Source organism: Filicampus tigris, chromosome 10, assembly GCF_054856515.1.
Source record: "Filicampus tigris isolate MCC_2025a chromosome 10, RoL_Ftig_1.0, whole genome shotgun sequence".
Taxonomy (NCBI): domain Eukaryota; kingdom Metazoa; phylum Chordata; class Actinopteri; order Syngnathiformes; family Syngnathidae; genus Filicampus; species Filicampus tigris.
In genome coordinates this window covers 24,842,009-24,860,235 of record NC_141226.1, presented here as the reverse complement: position 1 = coordinate 24,860,235, position 18,227 = coordinate 24,842,009, and the positions used below count along the sequence as shown (strand labels likewise).

General features: G+C 50.9%; 1 protein-coding gene across 5 annotated transcripts in view; it reads right to left on the bottom strand.

Moving 5' to 3' along the window:
- adcy8 (adenylate cyclase 8 (brain)) overlaps positions 1 to 10,046 on the bottom strand; it is a 31,230-nt gene extending 21,184 nt beyond the window's left edge. For all 5 annotated transcript variants that reach the window (XM_086043624.1, XM_086043625.1, XM_086043626.1 and 2 more), the window contains exon 1: positions 9,078 to 10,046. In XM_086043624.1, the coding sequence (XP_085899750.1) occupies positions 9,078 to 10,046 (969 nt within the window). The remainder of the gene's footprint in view (positions 1 to 9,077) is intronic.
- Between the last annotated feature and the right edge of the window lie 8,181 nt (positions 10,047 to 18,227).

The window sequence follows — 18,227 nt, the reverse complement described above, 5'->3', positions numbered from 1 at the left end:
CGATAGCATCGGCGATGACCTACGCCGATGCATTATTGGGATTGCCCCAGCAGCACTGGAAAATGTCATGTCGTGTAATGCACAAGCCGGTGGCTAGGGGGAGCTACAGTATACGCCAGCGCGCTCAAGGAGACGGGAAGCGGCAATCTTGTCAGCGGTTTTCACGTGCGAGGATTTGAGCGGCTAAGCGGCCCGGCAAACGCGGCCTGCTTGGACCGGCTGATGCCGGCCGGCCTGCCTGCCCGGTGTTGACCTTTGACCGGCTTAGGCGCCAAGCCAAGCCGCAGTCCGCGTCGCAAAGATGGCCGCCGGCGAGGCTTTGATGGAGGATGACCACGGTTGACACTCGACGGAAAAGTCGAGCGAGCTTCGGGTTAGCGTTTGGGACTTGTGGAATCGGCCGCCACACACACCGCCGATGCGGGAGGATTCGTTTTCAATCGTTCGGATGGGAAATTAAAAAGGCGGCGCGGCGGCATGTCTGCCTCGCAGGTCCGAGGCTCGGATTCGAAGCTGGGCTGTGTTTTTTTTTGTTTGGACTTTGCATGTCCTTTCACGCAACATCAGCAAAACAGATGAGCGTGTGGACTTACTTGAAGCGCAACCTCGCCATTTGGTGTTTGTTCTAGCGCCACCTGCTGCCTTGGCGCCGCTTGCTTGACGGCAGCCCGTCAGCGCGCCGCAAAGAGGAAACGCGCCAATAGCGAGGAAACGCTCCAATTCGGTCGCGGCGACGCCCGCGCAGACAAGCTGCGACGGACACGCTGGCGGCAATGACGAGAAGCTGACTGGCCGGCCAACATGCCGCCTGACACGCGGACATCAACACAAAGTTCACAACCGCTTTGTGCGAATGGACCACTTTTGTTTCACTTCCTGCTCCAGTTCCAGTCCTTTTGTCCACATTTCTTTCACTTTGTCAGTGTCCCAGTATTTTTCCCACAATTTTTTCACTTTCTGTCGGCGTACAATACTTTTGTCCAAATGTTCCGGTTCAAACGCACTTTGCACTTTGCGTTCATGTCCCGATGCTCGTGTCGTCAATTTTCTTCCTGCGCCGTCCACCACGCCCCAAAACTTGAGTCCATATCGGTGTGGAGTGTTTTTGTTTTGTGTGCCCGTGTGACGCTGGCTGCTTCTAATGGTTGATTTTGTCCCCGCTTGACCGATACCGACCGGCGGGACGGTCGTAAACAAACATGTTAGCCCGCGGCTAGCCGCGAGCATCCCCGAGGAGACGGCAGCCGGCGGGAGAAGAGCAATCATGTGAACCGTAGTCACCGACGACGACGACGACGAACGTCCCAGGAGACGACGCGGCGCCAGTCGGAAGCGGGAATAGAAAAGCGGCAGACGTGTCGAGCGCACCGCGGCGCTAATGGGCCCCATTCTGCGCCTTTTAGCGGCTTTTGGGGAGCTCTTACAGGGGAGACATTCTCTCAAGGACAATAATAATCCCAAATAGAATCAAGTCATTGACCGCCGGCCGCTTTAGAGCATTTTCACTGATCTTTCAAGAGCCAGCGACGGTCCCACGTGCACGTGTTCCGCGACCATATAAATCAATGAAACACCAAACCGCCCATAATTCGGATCGGGCTCTCTTCCTTCACCAGGAAATAAACGTTGGCTTCTACCTTTGTCCGTTCTCTAGTAATCCAGAGTAGAGGAAGGCTTGGTTCCACCCAAAAGCAGACAAGTGGAGCGTTTTGTGACAGTGACTTTGACGCCCTGAGCTCCGCTGACTCCAGTTGAACGTCGGCGGCTTTTTTACGTGGCTTCGCCAATTGCGCCACGCGCTCTGCTGCTTTGGAGGCACACTCGGCTTATATCGCACATATGAGCGTCAGGAGCCTCAACGCGTTGCCATTTCTCCCCCACACAATCGATGCGACGGGGCCAGTTTCGCCGCTAGCTCTCTCTCTTCAACTCAGAAGCTGTGCTGATCTCAGTTCCATGCAACGCCGCCATCTGCTGGTCTCCGTTTGTCAGCGCAGTTACACCGAAGCTTGAATTTGACGGACGAACCGGCCGAGAGCCTCTTCCCCTCGAAAGCCGCACGTGACCCGACGTTTCCGCGGGTGGCAGTAAACGCTTGGATTGGAGTTGACCAATTCGAGCGTCCGCCACCGTTAAAACGTTGGCGAGTATCCAGACGCCAAAATCGTCACGTGCCAACAACAAACTCACAGAAAAAGATGCAAATGAGAATAAGTCCTAATTTCAAAAAAGCAAAACCATTGAGTGCATTTGAGGACTCACACCGTGTCGAAAATGCAGGCTGACAAACATTTGACAGTTGTGAAGAGGAGACGCCGGCCGCTGATCCCAGACCAGATCGGGACGCGTCCAAATTCAAACGCGCGGGGGAGCGATCGAGAGGAGGCAGCGCTCCGTCGCTTCGGGATGACCTCTCGCACGCACTGGCGAGGTGGACGACTTTCAAGAGGTGCGTTTTAGTGGGAAAACCCAGAATGGGGCGGGCCTTTCGACCGAAAAGCCTCTTAGCCCGCCCGCGCGATTCAAATCCCGGCACCAGCCAAACGCTCGCGCGTGAGCAAAGGAACGCGCCGCTCCTAAACGCTCTCGCATCCTGTCAAGGCTCAAATGCTTGCCCACGACATGCCGAGATTCAGCGTTTGTGGCCGACGGCCGCTCTTCCTTGCGCAGATGCTCGCCTCCCACGGGCGCCTTCCGCCGACCTGCTGTTTTTCCACATTTCAAACAGATAAGCGTAAACCCGCCCGTAATCTCATTAAACGCTGACCCGGACGGGCGCTATGAATAGATCACCACTGGGAGATAATCCCAAATGAAATCGTGCTCAATGCGGAGGATAAACACAAATCGGATGCCTCAAAGCGTGACATGGAATGTCGCCGGCGGGGGGCGCCCGCGCCACACGCGCCGCGCCAGGGAGATTGTCCTCCTTCTCGCGGGCCGCCTTCATGCGCGCACTGGAGGACGTGACGTTTGCAGGCAGAGGCTCAAAAGGCCCTCGCGATGTCAACCAAGGCGGAGCGACCTCGGTGGCCAAAATGTCCGGCGAGACGCAGCTGAAGGTGGCCACGCGATCGAGCGCGCCCCATTAAAGCGGCGGCGGCGGCGGCGGCGGCGGGGAGTCGAAGCTCCGCCCCAAAAAACAGCTGAGGAGGAAAAGCCTTGCGCCATCGGGCCGAGCCATGAAGCAATTTTTCCGATTCATTGGAGTTTGCGCAGCGGAATCGAGATCAGGCACTGATACGTGTCAACTGTGGGCTTGCGAAGCCCTTTGAGACGCCTTGGTGAGTGAGGGCTTTACAAAGAAACTTGACATGAGACCGTTTGGGCAAATGAGCAATTTGGTCCTTATAGTGTCTTTGCTAACTTTTAGCGCAACATTGTTGGAGGTACTGACTGAACCCCAATTGCAAACATTCACATCTTTGTCCATTTTCTGCTGTCCATCTGACTTCTTTACGTGCTTAAAACCTTGGACAACATCTGTTGGAGGAGTTTGCGCTTGGAGAGGAATAGAATATCAAATCTGGAGGCGGAAAGTGTCCCCAAAATGGCCGCTTCAAATCAGACCGGCAGACTTTCAGTGTCTTTTCAGGCCTGACTTCTTGAGACTTGCGGGTGGTTGTCCTCGTCATAACACGCCGCCCAGATTTCATGTTGCTGCCTCAAATGGGCTTCGGGGGCTGAATTTTCAAAATCTCGTGAAAGTGGGAAAACAACAACAACAACAACAACATGCTTTTCATTATACGAACACATCAAGCCTGCTGCTTGTTTGTTTGTTTTTGACCAAAAACGGGAGACTACTTGAATGAATATTTGGAATCAATTGATGAGCATTAGTGTGAATTCATCAACGTAATAACGGAAGATTGAGGGACGGATGGATTATTCCGCTGCGTGTCCTGATTGTGGTGACTCGCTAAAAGCTTTTTTTTTTTTTCTGTAGCCATTTTTGGACGCGCCTGCGAGGTCACGGCACGGACGCTAAAAGCTTCATGAAACATTTAGCGCGTCTGAGTGCCCGTCTGCGAGCGCTCACATCCAGGCCGAGGGAGAGCGCCGCGGATTCCGCGCGAGCGATCGTCCGCGCGAGCGACTGGAGACGTCTGAATGACAAGTGGAGGTCAAATATCAGCACGGTGTCACGCTACGCGATAGTAACATGAGCGCTTTTGTGCATGCGACTACAAATGGAGCGGCAGACCGAAGGACACTCACGCAGGGCTGGCTGGCTGGGCGATATGGCCCCAAAATCAAATCGCTTTCCAATTCACCTTTTTTTTTTTCCTTTTCATCCTTCGATTGTTGAAAAACACAAATGGCAAAGCCATTCGTTCGAGTCGAGTTTCGTTTCCCCCCATTTCTGGCGTTAGCGGTCCTTCTCGTACAAAACAAGCTTTGAAAAGTAGTTTTTTGCCAGCATGAACTTCCACCCAAATAATCGAAACGATCCGTTTGCTTTTGAGAAACGGAACTCCTTCGCTATGTTGCGCTTCAGGTCGAAGCGATTATTTGGCAGTAAGATTTGAAGATAAGATAAGATAAGATAAGAATGCCTTTATTGATCCCACAGTGGGATCAGTGACCAAGACTGCAGTTAACAATTCTTTCAATAATCGATTAATCTGTGCAAATCTGTGCACAATCTGTGGATTCTTTTGTCCATTCAATGATGAATCAGAGCCATTTAAAAAAAAAACAAGTCCCATCCCTTTTGTAGTCGAAAACAGGACATTGGAGTGGCCGCCCGCTATTTGCAGGGTGATAAGTGAAAATCTGCAAATAATTGATGCCTGGTATAATTGCAATTTTTTTAAACCCTAAACGTGACATTCTTGAAATTCTTAATTTTGTGGCCTGCCCCAAAAACATAAACATAGTATTACAAAAAAATCGAATCAAATCTGTGATTATGTGTGGGTTCACTGTATTTCAAATTGATGGTGCAGAAAAGCGCAAATATAAATCGATTCTAATTGAGTTACTGCAGGTTGGATCCAGAAGATCTGTCAGAAAATCGCCAAACATCATGGAATCAGGTTGGACAATTTAAAGTCAAACAAGTTCAGAACCACGAATCCATTGATTGACTTGATAATCGATTCATTGTTGCACCTTGAGTTGTCACAGTAACGAGTGTGCCCCCCGCCCCCCACGCTTTTGCAAGAGGCCACCCTCCTATTTTTGCTCTCTGCTCACCATGCATACCACCACCCTACCCGATGAAAAACCTATTTGACAAAGTGGATTACGGTCGTCAAAAATGTAAACATCCGCGGCACCGAATGAGTTACATAGCCGGGAGACCCCGCCTCTCAAAGGCGCATTTACATTGACTTACTGTGGTTTTGTCTCCATTTTTTTTTTTCCTGTTCAAATTGGAACTGTGACGGTAGGTGGACGTGTGAAATGGGAACAGGCTGTTTTCACTGTGCATTTTTCATGAGGCATCAATGCGAGAGAGGGAGAGGAAAGGGGGTCACCGGAGGCTCGCGGCTCATTGTGCGCCCCACAAAGTCATCTTGCCAGCAAAGCCACGGCAGCTTTTTTATGCAGCCCCCTCCAAAAAAAAGCCGGCTTCTTTGCAACGCTCGCCTGATGTAACCCCCGCTTGCCCCCTCCCCTCCCCGTTTTCCCTCATTTTCCCCTTTTATCTCGGCGCCGCAGCCGCCGCTTCAGGTAAGCCGAGTTTGACCTTGAAAAAAGGAAGCTGCGGCGGCTAATCGACGGGCGCGCAGCTCGGGATTTGCGTGGAAATGTGCGTGCGTGTGTGAGAGCGATATACACTGCTATTGACTTCATAATGGCTTCCGCTTCACACAAAAGCCCTCGATGCCATCGCGCGCGCGCGCACACACACACACACCCACACACACACGCATAACGAACCCGCAGAAAGACACGCTCGTGTTGACACGCAGTCAACACCCCCACTACATCCCAGATTTTGAAGCCACCGCTCTTCGTGGGGTTTTCCAGTGCAGTTTCCAAATTGGAATTTCGAATAGCACACCTTCAGTGTAGCGCCTCGTGGGGCCATAACGAGCCGGGCGGCAGCACTGAGCCCGGGCGGAAGACGTGCAGCGCGATTGGCAGCAGAGAAAAAATGCCTGCGGATGTTCAAAGGCTGGTGTGGAATGCGCCGCTCGCTGCTGGCTTCGGGAACAGCTGTTTGAGGTTTTAGAATGACCTTCACAGCTCCGCTAACTTCAATTAGCCCACGTGTGGCTTTTGGCAGTGTAAGTTAGCGTCAAGCTAGCAAACTTTCATTCGCTATATGGCTTGATTGAATGTTGAAATCTTCTTCTTTCGGTTGCACGGCGCCATCCGGCGGCGGGGCTCCGAAACGCACTCGTACAACAAGACAGCCCAAAAAACAGCGAAGCCACGCCCCGTTGAAGTCAAGGCACTCGTATCTCAAGGCACCGCTGTAAAATGTTTCATTTTCTTTTCTTTTCTTTTCTCTCCCTTTGACTTGAAGTAAAACTTCAACTTTAAAAGCAAGCACGCTCGCCATCTTATTTGGGGCAGTGTGACTCTCGTCCTTTCAGTTTGTCAAAGTGACATTAGTCGCATTAGTCTGACTTCTTTGTCGACGGCAAGAGTGACGACCGTCGCCAAAGAATACTTAATTAATTCTTTGGAATACTTAATACAAAATTAGATTAGGTGTGTTTCAAGGACTTGAAATGGGGTAAAAGTACATGGGGCGCTTAAAAGCACAGTTACATTTCATGGAAAAGATATTGTCCTTCGACAGCGCCGGTTTTCAGCTTTCCCCCACGGATAAACTGGGGGTCACTCAATGTGCTATGCAATGAACGCTCCGGCACTTGTGGGAAGACGCAATCTGGATTTTGAGGTGTAATGACAAAGTTGAAATGAACGCAACCAGAAAAAAAGAAAAAAGCATCTGTGGCTACCAAGTGATTTTCAAAGCAGAATCTCATCAGGGTGTCGGCTTTCCTGCTGATGACGCAGGTGTGCTTCTGCCCTCTTATTTTTTCCAAAGAGGATCACTTTGAAGGAAAGACGGCGCTCGATACCGCTGGCCGCAGACAAAGGCCGTGGCGCAACGGGACCCGACATACCCCCCGCCCCCGCCCCCCCCGGGGAGGCTGCAAGACGACAGCGTCGGATCGATGAGGGCTATTCCCGGCCTGGCGGGATGAGAGGCCCGCTTGGGAACGACGAAATCGGGATGCCAAGCGCACATCCGCTGGCTGGCATCTCAAAGACACCCCAAAGAATGCTGAGCAACTCAAAGTTGATATGAAGCGGAACGTGGTAACAATCGGACAAAATCTCAAGGACAAATTTGTCTTTCAAGGACTCTTGGAAATGGTCCAAAAGAGCCTAAAAGGTCTGATTGAGACCAAAATGACAGACTTGTAACATTTTTTACAATCTTTTGGAGCATGGCTTCTTGAGACCTTTGGGAGCACCCATGCACTCATTGGAGACATGTCTCCCAAATTCCAAATTGCCAAATCAAACTGGCTTCAGGGTCGGAATTTTTTTTTTTTTAAATGGAAGGACCCCTGGAAATGACAAAAATGAGCCTCAAACGGCAGCTTTGAATCAAAAACAGCAGACTTGCTGTGACTTTTCGGGTATGGCTTCCTGAGAATATTTAGGGGGTCTTCTCCTAATAGACACTGTGGCCAAACTTCATGTTGCTAAGTCAAACTGGCTTCATTGAATTTTCCCCAAAACTCAAAGGACCCGTGGAAATAATGAAAGTGAGCCCAAATGGGGCTGCTTTGAACCAAAATGGCAGACTTCCTTCCCGTGACGATTCGGGTACGGCTTCCTGAGGCTTGCCAAATTTCTTGTCGTTAAGTCAAACTTGCCGCGGGGGGCTGGATTTTCAAGATCAGCCCATGACACATCCGTCTACCGCGACGCACAACGCTAACGACTGAACGGCTCCTTGGCTCATCTGACCCAAGACCTCTGCGAGCAAGCCATCAGGCCTTCCACTCACTCGTGTTCACCTTTGAAGTCCACAAAAACAAATTGGCTGCATTTTGCGCTGCACCGAGTCAAACGACAATGACAGAAGAGTGGCCAGGGGGAGGCGCTATTTGGACACCGAAGCTGACCATCGCTCAGAGGCACTCACCGAGTGAGCGAATGAATCGAGCAAGTTCAGCAGTGAAGTCGTGAGGGACGAGAGAGGAAATTGAAGAATTGAGAATGAGATGTGAAAGAGTGAAACGAGCGAACAATCAAGGAGGAGAGAAAGGAAAGAATCCAAAGGGTCAAAGATAAAAGCCAGCGAAGGAGCAAATGAAGGGGTGACTAAAGGAACGGACGTCATGAAAGGATCAAGGAACTGCATGAGAAATTAAGTTGAGGAGGAAAGAATGAAGGAGTGAAGACTTTTAGTAACGAAAGGATGATGGAATGAAGAAGAGGAAAAAAGATACACTTAGGTCATTAAAGAATGAGTAAATGACAGAGTGAAGACATCAAATGTGGTAATGAACAGATGACGAACAGGGAGGAAGAAATGAGGTAAGGAAGGAAAGGCAATAAGAGAATGAGGAACAAAGTGACGAGATGAATTGATGAAAGCATGAAGAGGGCTGAAGAAAGGATGAAAAGGTGCAGCGGATGTGACGAGAGGTGAGAGAAGGAATTGAGGCAATGAGACAACAAAGTGTGGAAACCAAACGATGAAAGGAAAGACCAATGAATGTGTGAATAGATGAAGTCATGAAAGAGTGAATAAGCGAAAAGCGGCGACGGGTGAACAAATGACGGGACGCGCGCATGGAGGAAAGGGGAAAAGTGAAGAACGAAGCCATGAAGGAATGGTAAAAAAGTAGGAGGTGAAGTGAAGTGAAAGGCAAGGCAAGGCACGGCAAGAAGAGAGGAAATGAAATGAAGGCTGCAGGCCGGCGGGCGGGCATGCAGGCAGCAGGAGCCAATCGGACCAGGGCCGGAAAGGCGCAAAGGACGGAAAGGAATTCAGGCAGGCAAAGCGAGATGAGCGAGGTGCCGCATGCATCCGGGTCGCGAGGTGCCCGAGTGGCCGTTAGCGGCGGCCCGTTAGCGGCGGCACCGACCTGGTTGTCGGAGAGCGGCGGCGCCTCGCGGGCCAGCAGCAGCCTGACGAGCAGGTGCAGGGCGGAGGCCAGGAGCCCGGCCAGGATGGCCCAGGCCAGGGGCAGCGGCAGCATGCCGTAGGTGGCGAACAGCGCGAAGAGCACGTAGCCCACGCCGTCGCCCAGCAGGCCGTAGCCCAGGCCGGCGGCCAGGATCTGCGTGGCCATGGCCGCCCACGTCACCGCGCCGCTGTACTGCAGGTAGCCGTGCGACGCGGCGTCCTTGCGCACGGCCACCAGGGCGCACAGCACCACCTCGGCGCCGGCGAAGAAGCCCAAGAGCGCGCCCTTGACCGGGTCCACGGGCGCCGAGGCCAAGGCCAGGTGCAGCGCCAGCAGCGTCAGCTTGGTCACCACGTCCAAGATGTTCATCACCACCAGCGACTTGCGGCGCTGGCCCAGGAAGTAGCGCTGGTACAGACGCTCCAGGTCGCGGGACTTGAAGGCGTTGCGCAGCGTGGGGAAGATCACGCCGCGGTACGTGTAGCCCCAGTTGAGGAAGAAGTCCGAGTTGCTGGGCGCGCAGTCGAGCTGCAGGAAGCCCAGGTCGCTGCTGGCCCGCTCGGGGAACACCTTGGTGCCGCCGTTGTTGTGCTGGCGCTCGCCGCCGGACCCGGACCCGGTCCCGCACCCCGAGCCCGAGCCGGAGCCGGAGCCGGAGCCGGAGCCGGAGCCGGAGCCGGAGCCCGAGCCCGAGCCCGAGCCCGAGGCGGAGCCCGGCTCGCCCACCGACGTCCGGCCGGCCGACTGCTTGCGCGCGTCCGGCCGCTCGGGCTCGCCCCCGCCCTGCTCGTGGATGAAGCGCTGCTCGGTGATGTGGCGCACCGCGTTCTGCCACAGCAGCCGCTTGCCGCCGCCGCCGCTCGGCGTCCGGTTGATGCCGTACAGCTCCTCGCTGGCGCTGGAACAGCGAACCTCGGACAGCTCCATGCCAGTTACCTGAGCGCCTCGGCGGGGAACTCGTCCTGCTGTGCGCGTGGAAGCGGGGGCTGCTGCTGCTGCTGCTGCTGCTGCTGCTGCTGCTGCTGCTGGCGGTGGTGGTGGCGGTGGCGGTGGTGGCGGCGGGCGCGGTGCGAGGCGGCTGCGGCGTCGCGGGGGGAGCTCCTCGTCATCATCCTCATCCTCATCCGCACCACCATCCTCGTCCTCGTCGTCGTCGCCGCCACGCGAGGAGACGGCTCAGAAAGCCGCGCAAAAGCCACAAACGGCCGGGGATTAGGCGCCCGGATTAGGTCGGCGTCCGCGCGGCGCCCTAAAAACGCGCAGTTGGAAAGTGTCTCGTTGCGAACATCCACAACGTTTGTTCGCCTTCTTCTGCTTTGTTGGAGTCTTGACGGCTCCGCGCACGCCACCGACTGACGCTGGACGGCGAGTGCGCGCAAAGCCTTCCTCTTCCTCTTCCTCTTCCTCTTGCTCTTGCTCTTGCTCTTCCTCTTCCTCTTGCTCGCTCCAGCACGCGGCGGACGCAACACCTGCTTGCTGGCGTGCGTGGGGGGAGGATCCCTGCATGCATGCCTGCATGCATGGAACGCGCGCGACCCCCTTCTTTTTGCTTCCGCCAAACGAGGACAGAAACACACCTCCTTCCTCCGATCTTTTCGTCCTCGCTTTTCTGGCGAGGTTGGAGTGTGACGTCACAATCACAGAGGGATTTTTCTTTCATTTTTGGGGAATTGGACCCAGAAAAATCCCAATGAAGCGACTGGACAGTGATTCCGAATCCTCGACGAAAGCGTTCATCATTCCCGGAAAATAATGAAAATGAGTTCGCGCCTTTTCAAATATAATTCTAAACGTGAATATTGTGCTCTTCTTGTGAACAAAACATGTCAAATGGTTTTAAAATACGATATTACAAGCAAACTAAACAAGCAAGCCGGCCAAGGAGACGTCACAGCCGTCACGTGTCGACGCTGATGCGTGTTGACGTTCGGGAGCAAAAATGACCCGAGACATTTTTTTCTTGGGCAAATTATGAATTGGAAGAATTCTTGGGCTTCAAGTTGCATTTTTGGGTTGGCTGCAGGTGCCAAATTCAAGTTGGGCTCTCATTTGGACTCCAACAGATGTCAGCCTTTTTTTTCCCCACATTTTGCTTCAAAATGTTTTTGTCACATGATTTCATAAATGAGTTTTTTATTCATACAAACTAGGACTTTGTCAAAAGGTGTTTTTTTTTCTGGCTGCCTGTGTTTTTTTTTCTGTGTACGTAGACGCTCCAAATGGAGAATTGAGTCTCCATTTCGGGGTCTCGTCGTCATCACAACAAAAATCTCGGCCCACTTGTTTTTTCTCCCCGGCGAAGGAAGCGGAGCAAAATGGGGCCAAGGCCTGTCAGCGTTGAGACGAGCAGCGATGATTCTCTCGTAAACCTTGAGGACCCCCTAACCCCCCGCCTCCCCCTCCCACTTTGACTCACGCATGCCCGGCGGCGTCGGGGAGGAAAGTTGCCTCATTGCTATTCACTCTATTTTTATTCGCCTTGCCTTGTGCATGCCGCTTCTGCCGAGGAGACGTCGACAAATGCAAAAAAAAGAAAAAGAAATAAAGCGCCAGAAAGCTCTGACGCTTTGCTGGGTTCCAAGTAGGCCTGCGTGCGTCAGGTGAGCCACGTCGTCACCAAGTGCAGCACCGCAAACGAGAGGCAGCGCAAGTCGCTGGAGGAGGCCGAGGCTGCCAATGACTTCCAAATGGGTGCCGAATGGACGCTTTCCTATTCCTTCCATCCATCCATCCATCCATGCGTCTTTTCTTCTCTCCTCCTCGACTTCCTTTTATCCACCCCCTCGCTTGCCTCCGTCCTTCCTTCCTTTCCACTTTCCTTCCTGTCATGCATCTTTCTCTCCTCTTTCCTTGCCTCATCCTCCTTAATCTTTTCTTCTCTTGGTCCTTTGCCGGCTGCCTTCCTTCCTGTCCATCCTTCTTGGACTGCTCCTCCTTCCTTCCTTTCTTCCTCTCTTTCCTTCCTTCTTGCCTCCCTTCATTTCCTCCTTCCTTCCTTCATTCATTCATTCCTTTCCTTGCTTAGGTCCCTTTTTCCTTCCTCCTTCCTTATTTCTTTCTTTCCTTGCCTGCTTGCTCCATTGCCACCTTTCTTCCCCATTCCCTTCCTTTGTTCCCTATAGCTCCTTCCACCGTGTGGGCGCATCTCGGTTTTCATCCCCTGCTCGACTGTCGCTCGCACGCAAGCTGGCTGCGCTGCATTTGAAGGAAGAAATGTAAACATGAAGATGCCAAGTACTGCGAAGCAGGCGCTCAAGGTTTTGTTGCGGGGGGCACCGACCTGCAAGGGCGGCGGCATGGGCGCCAGCAGCTTCCCACTGTCAAGGTCGTCCCTGGGAAATGTGTCAAAGCGCAGCAGCCGAGCTGAAGCCTGCACGCGCGACCCCTCAATGATTGACCGCCGCTTTGTTTGTTCCAGATGTCCTGATGTGCACCTACCGCGCCATCAATAACACGCACGCACGCGTCTAGAGTGCCTCGTTGTGCTTTGTATTCTTTGCATTGCAAAGATCACATGCAAAACAACAAAAAATACATGCACATTCCTTTACATATTGTGTGACTCTTACAGCCGCAATCCAATATACATTTTTTCACGTGCATGCTCACATTAGAGTGATTGTGTGTCTGAGTGCGCCCATGTCTTTTTGAACCTTAATTGAAAGTTTTTTTGGGGTGTGGTATGTTTCAGTGTGTCCGTGTGCGCGGGTGTTTTTCAATGTGCGTGTGAGAGAGAGAGCATGTCAGCGGTCGTGAGAGTATGCACGTGTGAGAGACATCCGGTTAATGCTCGTCGCTGGCGCTCGAACAGCTCAAAAGCGTGGGCTAATCCTGCCCAGTCGCCATTGTCGCATCGTTTTTGGTTTTGGTGACGGGATGAGATTTGACGCGTGGCTTCCCGGCCTCGTCAAAGTGAAATGCCCGTTTGCCACAGCCCCTGTTGTCGCCATTTAGCAAATGAAAACCCCCAAAACCCCAGATCCTTGCTGCTTTGAGATCAGACAGGAAGGTCAAAGTTCACCAGGCAAGCCTTCGGATTGTTGCTGGTCTTTCATCACAAAAGACGATCACTCCCATCTTGTACTTTGCAGTTTGCAGAAAAACAATGCAAAGTGAAGCCACTGGCGGCCGTCTTAAGTCGCCACTAACTCGAATACAAAAATGTTGCTGCTGCGTTATTTTCTGTCTCTGCAGCGAAAATGCCAGCGTGTGTGTCCTCTGGCAACAAGTTGTTGCAAGCACATTTCATCTGTAAGCAAGCAATTTCAATTGGTCTCTTATAAGATGTGTCTCCGAATGCTCATCAAATATTCGTCCGCATCATGTTGTCAGAACTGTCCGCTAATGAAATGAAAGCAAAGCCCATCAAGGGAAAAAAAAAATTGGCTGCGAAATGTCAACCTAACCCCAGTAAATGACAATCGGTTGGCTGTCATGACTGCGTACAGGCCTGTACTGGCGTAGCAGTGTTTGCAAAACTACAACACTTGTTGCCCCTTCTGAAGAAGAGCGGTTCTGACCCGAGCGTTTTTAATAACTACAGACCCGTATCCAACTTACCGTTTTTAAGTAAGATTTTAGAAAAACTGGTTTTCATCCAGTTGAATCATTTTTTAAATACAAATAATATTTTGGAGAAATATCAATCTGGTTTTAGGATGAACCACAGTACGGAGACTGCTCTTTTAAGGATCTTAAATGATATTAGGTGCACTGCAGACGTGAGAAAACTCACAGTCTTGGTGCTACTGGATCTAAGCGCTGCTTTTGATACAGTAGATCACCAAATTTTATTAAATAGACTTAAAAATCTAGTGGGCATCTCTGGTACTGTTTTTGACTGGTTTTATTCCTATCTCACAGACCGATATTTCTTTGTAAGTATGGATACTTGTTCCTCTAAAACTCATGAAATTAAATGTGGGGTTCCTCAAGGTTCGATTTTAGGCCCCTTACTTTTTAATCTTTATATGCTTCCCCTCGGGGATGTCATCAGGGGACACGGCATCAGCTTTCACAGCTATGCTGATGACACGCAGCTGTATATTGCCGTGTCTCCTGATGACACAGGACCCATTGATACCCTTTTAAATTGCATTTTAGATATCAAGTCATGGATGGCAGATAATTTCCTACAGCTCAATGAGGACAAGACTGAGGTCTTAGTTATCGGTCCCGAAGGTCAGAGAGAGAAGCTTTTACCAAAACTACACATTTTTAATCCCTCACACTGTGTGAAGAACCTTGGCGTCATTTTTGACTCTGAGCTCAGTTTTATTCCTCATATTAAAAATGTAACCAAGATTGGTTTTTATCACCTTAAGAATATCGCCAGAGTCCGCCCGTTTCTCTCTCAGGCTAACACGGAAGTGCTGATGCATGCCTTTATTTCCTGTCGTTTAGATTACTGTAATGCCCTGCTCTCTGGCCTCCCGAAAAAGAGCATTTCACCACTGCAACTACTGCAGAATTCAGCCGCTCGGGTGCTGACGAGAACCAGAGGGCGGGAGCACATTACGCCAGTTTTGAAATTGCTGCATTGGCTCCCTGTGTGTTTCAGGATCGATTTTAAAGTACTTTTATTAGTTTATAAATGTGTTAATGGTCTTGGGCCATCTTATTTATCTGATTTGCTTTTATCATACCAGCCCTCGCGGATCCTGAGGTCCTCTGGCGCCGGCCTTTTATTTATTCCAAGGGTGAGGACCAAAATGCATGGCGAGGCTGCATTCAGCCATTTTGGTCCTCACCTTTGGAATAGCCTGCCAGAGGATGTCAGGTCTGCAGAGACTGTTGATATTTTTAAGAGGAAGCTCAAGACACACCTTTTTAGTTTGGCTTTCAACAACTTTTAAATAATTTATCTTTTCTTTTGATTGAAGATAATTCTATGTTTTGCTTTGAATGTTTTAAAGCACTTTGAGTTGCATTTTTATGTATGAAAAGTGCTATATAAATAAAATGTGATTGATTGATTGATTGATTACGCCAGTTTTGAAATTGCTGCATTGGCTCCCTGTGTGTTTCAGGATCGATTTTAAAGTACTTTTATTAGTTTATAAATGTGTTAATGGTCTTGGGCCATCTTATTTATCTGATTTGCTTTTATCATACCAGCCCTCGCGGATCCTGAGGTCCTTTTATTTATTCCAAGGGTGAGGACCAAAATGCATGGTGATGCTGCATTCAGCCGTTTTGGTCCTCACCTTTGGAATAGCCTGCCAGAGGACGTCAGGTCTGCAGAGACTGTTGATATTTTTAAGAGGAAGCTCAAGACACACCTTTTTAGTTTGGCTTTCAACAACTTTTAAATAATTTATCTTTTCTTTTGATTGAAGATAATTCCATGTTTTGCTTTGAATGTTTTAAAGCACTTTGAGTTGCATTTTTATGTATGAAAAGTGCTATATAAATAAAATGTGATTGATTGATTGATTGATTGAACACTTGTTAAGTTGTCGATAACAGCGGCAATACAAGATGGCCGCCCTCCGGCTTGCTTCAGCCGCCCGAGGTCTATCGAGGGTCCGGTCACAAGCGCGTCCGTGCCTGCGGCCGGCGTGGCGCCCCCGCCCCCCTTCCCGAACGCCGCACGTTACACACCAAACCGGTAACCGAATCCTCGCATATTTTGTCTGCATTTGATGCACTGCATCATCAAGGGATGGCGATTTGGAGGAAAAACGGAGTCCTCGAAAAAATAATTGTCAGATGAATCAATTATTCAATTGCCTAAGTGAGCAGCTCTAAAATTGAAAAACGGGCAGCTAATAACTGCGATTGCAATCGGGATGGGCCGCTCTCACTCACGGCTAATTGGCATCGAATCGGCAGCATAAAACGCTGATCCCGCGGAACGCCCCACAAATCAATAAATATCTCTCTCCATTTTCTTTTCGCATGTTAAGGAAGGAGTCGCTTGCGTGGACACAGGGCTGCGTTCAAATGTTTTGTGGTCGGAGTTTGGCTTTATTTCGCTGCAGGCAATTAGGCAACTTTTCTTATTTGCGGCCGGCGGCCACGCTTGACTGCTTCCGATATCCGGAAGAGTTTGTGTTGCGCGAAAAGGCTGCAGTGCTTAATCCTGACTGACACTGCAACTCAATTCATCTTTGAATTCTCTTTCACACCTGGCTTCACTTACAGCGCCGACGCGCTGGCCTCTAATTCGACGCACACTCGCACCTTCTCGCGCGATTGTTCATTCGAGTGTCGCGAGTGCTTCCGTCTGCGACGATGCGTCGACGTGGCCGGGTGGGCGAAAAGCGCAAAACGCCAAACGTGAGCATAATGAAGCTGAACGTGGCTTCGTGTCAGAAGAGGGCGATCGATGGCCAGCACCTGCACTTTATGTGGACATTTCTGCTTTCGGCCACCTGAGCCGGTGAAAACAGGAGAAGGATCGGCCCGGCATTTTGGATGTTTGATTCTCATGTTATGAGAATGTGGCTCAAGTGCATTCAGGGTCGAGTGAGACGGCACCTGTGGAGAGCAGAAGGCTTGGGGCCACGGTTGTAATATTTGCGCCATTTGCGAATTTTGGCCACGATTGACGACGCTTTCGGCAGCTCGAAGCGTTGGAGGCCGCTGCCCGGATGCGGTGGCCCGTATTCCCGCGTTGCGTCTCGGCAGGCGGGAGCCCGCCGATGGGCCGGCGCTCGTCTTTCTCCTCGCCGAGCTACTCGACTGCGTTTGTAGCGTTGTTGTGTAATTCAGCGAGTGCATGTTGCTAACGCCCACTGCCACAGTGTCACATTGTTGTGTGACACACAGGCTGTAACGCAAACACTCTGACATAAACCGATAGTGTAAGACCGCTACTACTCTATTTAACACGCAGATGGGGACGCTGCTCAACCTCTCTTTATTTATGAATCAATTAAACAGCAGTAACAAAGTCCTGTCTGCCATCTTGAACAAAAATAAGGTGTGATCCTTTTGCTGATAAGCGCTTTGGTTAAGGGATGAATGTTGTTGTGTAGCACAGAGACAGGAGTATATATTTGTGCAACAGTAGCTACGGTTAGTAGCAGATATCGTATTGTTGTGCAACGACGCCAACATAGATATGTGACACACACACGCAGACTGTAAGACGCCCTGACTGGAACGCTAGTTGGATGTCGTTGTGTACTGCGGCAGATCTGCATTGCAGACGGATTGTAAGGCTAAAAAAAAAAAGGGAAAAAAATAAACAAACATGATGCAGCTAGTTCTTATAGGTAACACATAGACTGTAACAATAGCACAGAGATTGCAACCTTGTTGTGTACCATCGTTGCGAAGCGCCGGCTTGAACGCTAGCACGCCGACAGGAACGTTGTGTTACACAGCCACTACTCCATGTAACACACAGCTTGTAACTCCAGCGAGTAGCGCAGATATTTTCAGAATGTAGCCGCAAATAATGAGCTTTTAGATTGCTGTGTAGGACGGCTAAAGTGTGTAGCACACGTTTCGCCCTAGCTGCCACAGCATGTAACACGCAAACCGCAACGCTCTCACATGGACCGAGATGTGAATTCATGTCATTCATCCCGGGAGCGGCCATTCAACAAACACGAACGCTACACCGGTCAGTCAGCGATCCGTCACCATGGCCTCGATCATTAGCATCGCACGTGGCGTCACATATCATCACAGCCGCGAGACAAGAAAGACCATGGCAACTGTGGCGAGGAGGGAGGAAGCGGTCGGCGTCCCCGGGCCGCGTTCAAATGTCAACGGCTACGTTAGCGAGGCCGCCGGGATGCCTGGATCCCGTCGCTGTCCGCTAGCAGCGCAGATGCTTGCGTCGCTGTCGTTTTGTTTCCTACGCTAAGACACGAAAGGTCATCGCGACATCTTGATCAAAACAACAGCACACATGCTAAATGCTCACATTAGCATAGCATCGATCAGTGCCCCACTGTAGCTCCGCCTGTGCTTTTTCTTCATCTTCTTTGAAGAAGCTCACATGCTAACATGTCAAACCCCAAGCCTGGAACACGCAGGAGGGCGAAGCCTGCATTCCAAGCCCAACCTCGGAACCGCCAGGCAGACATTGCGAGCGCTCCTCCACTGTGCTGTTCCCGCTAATCGACACAAAACAAACAAACAAACAAACAA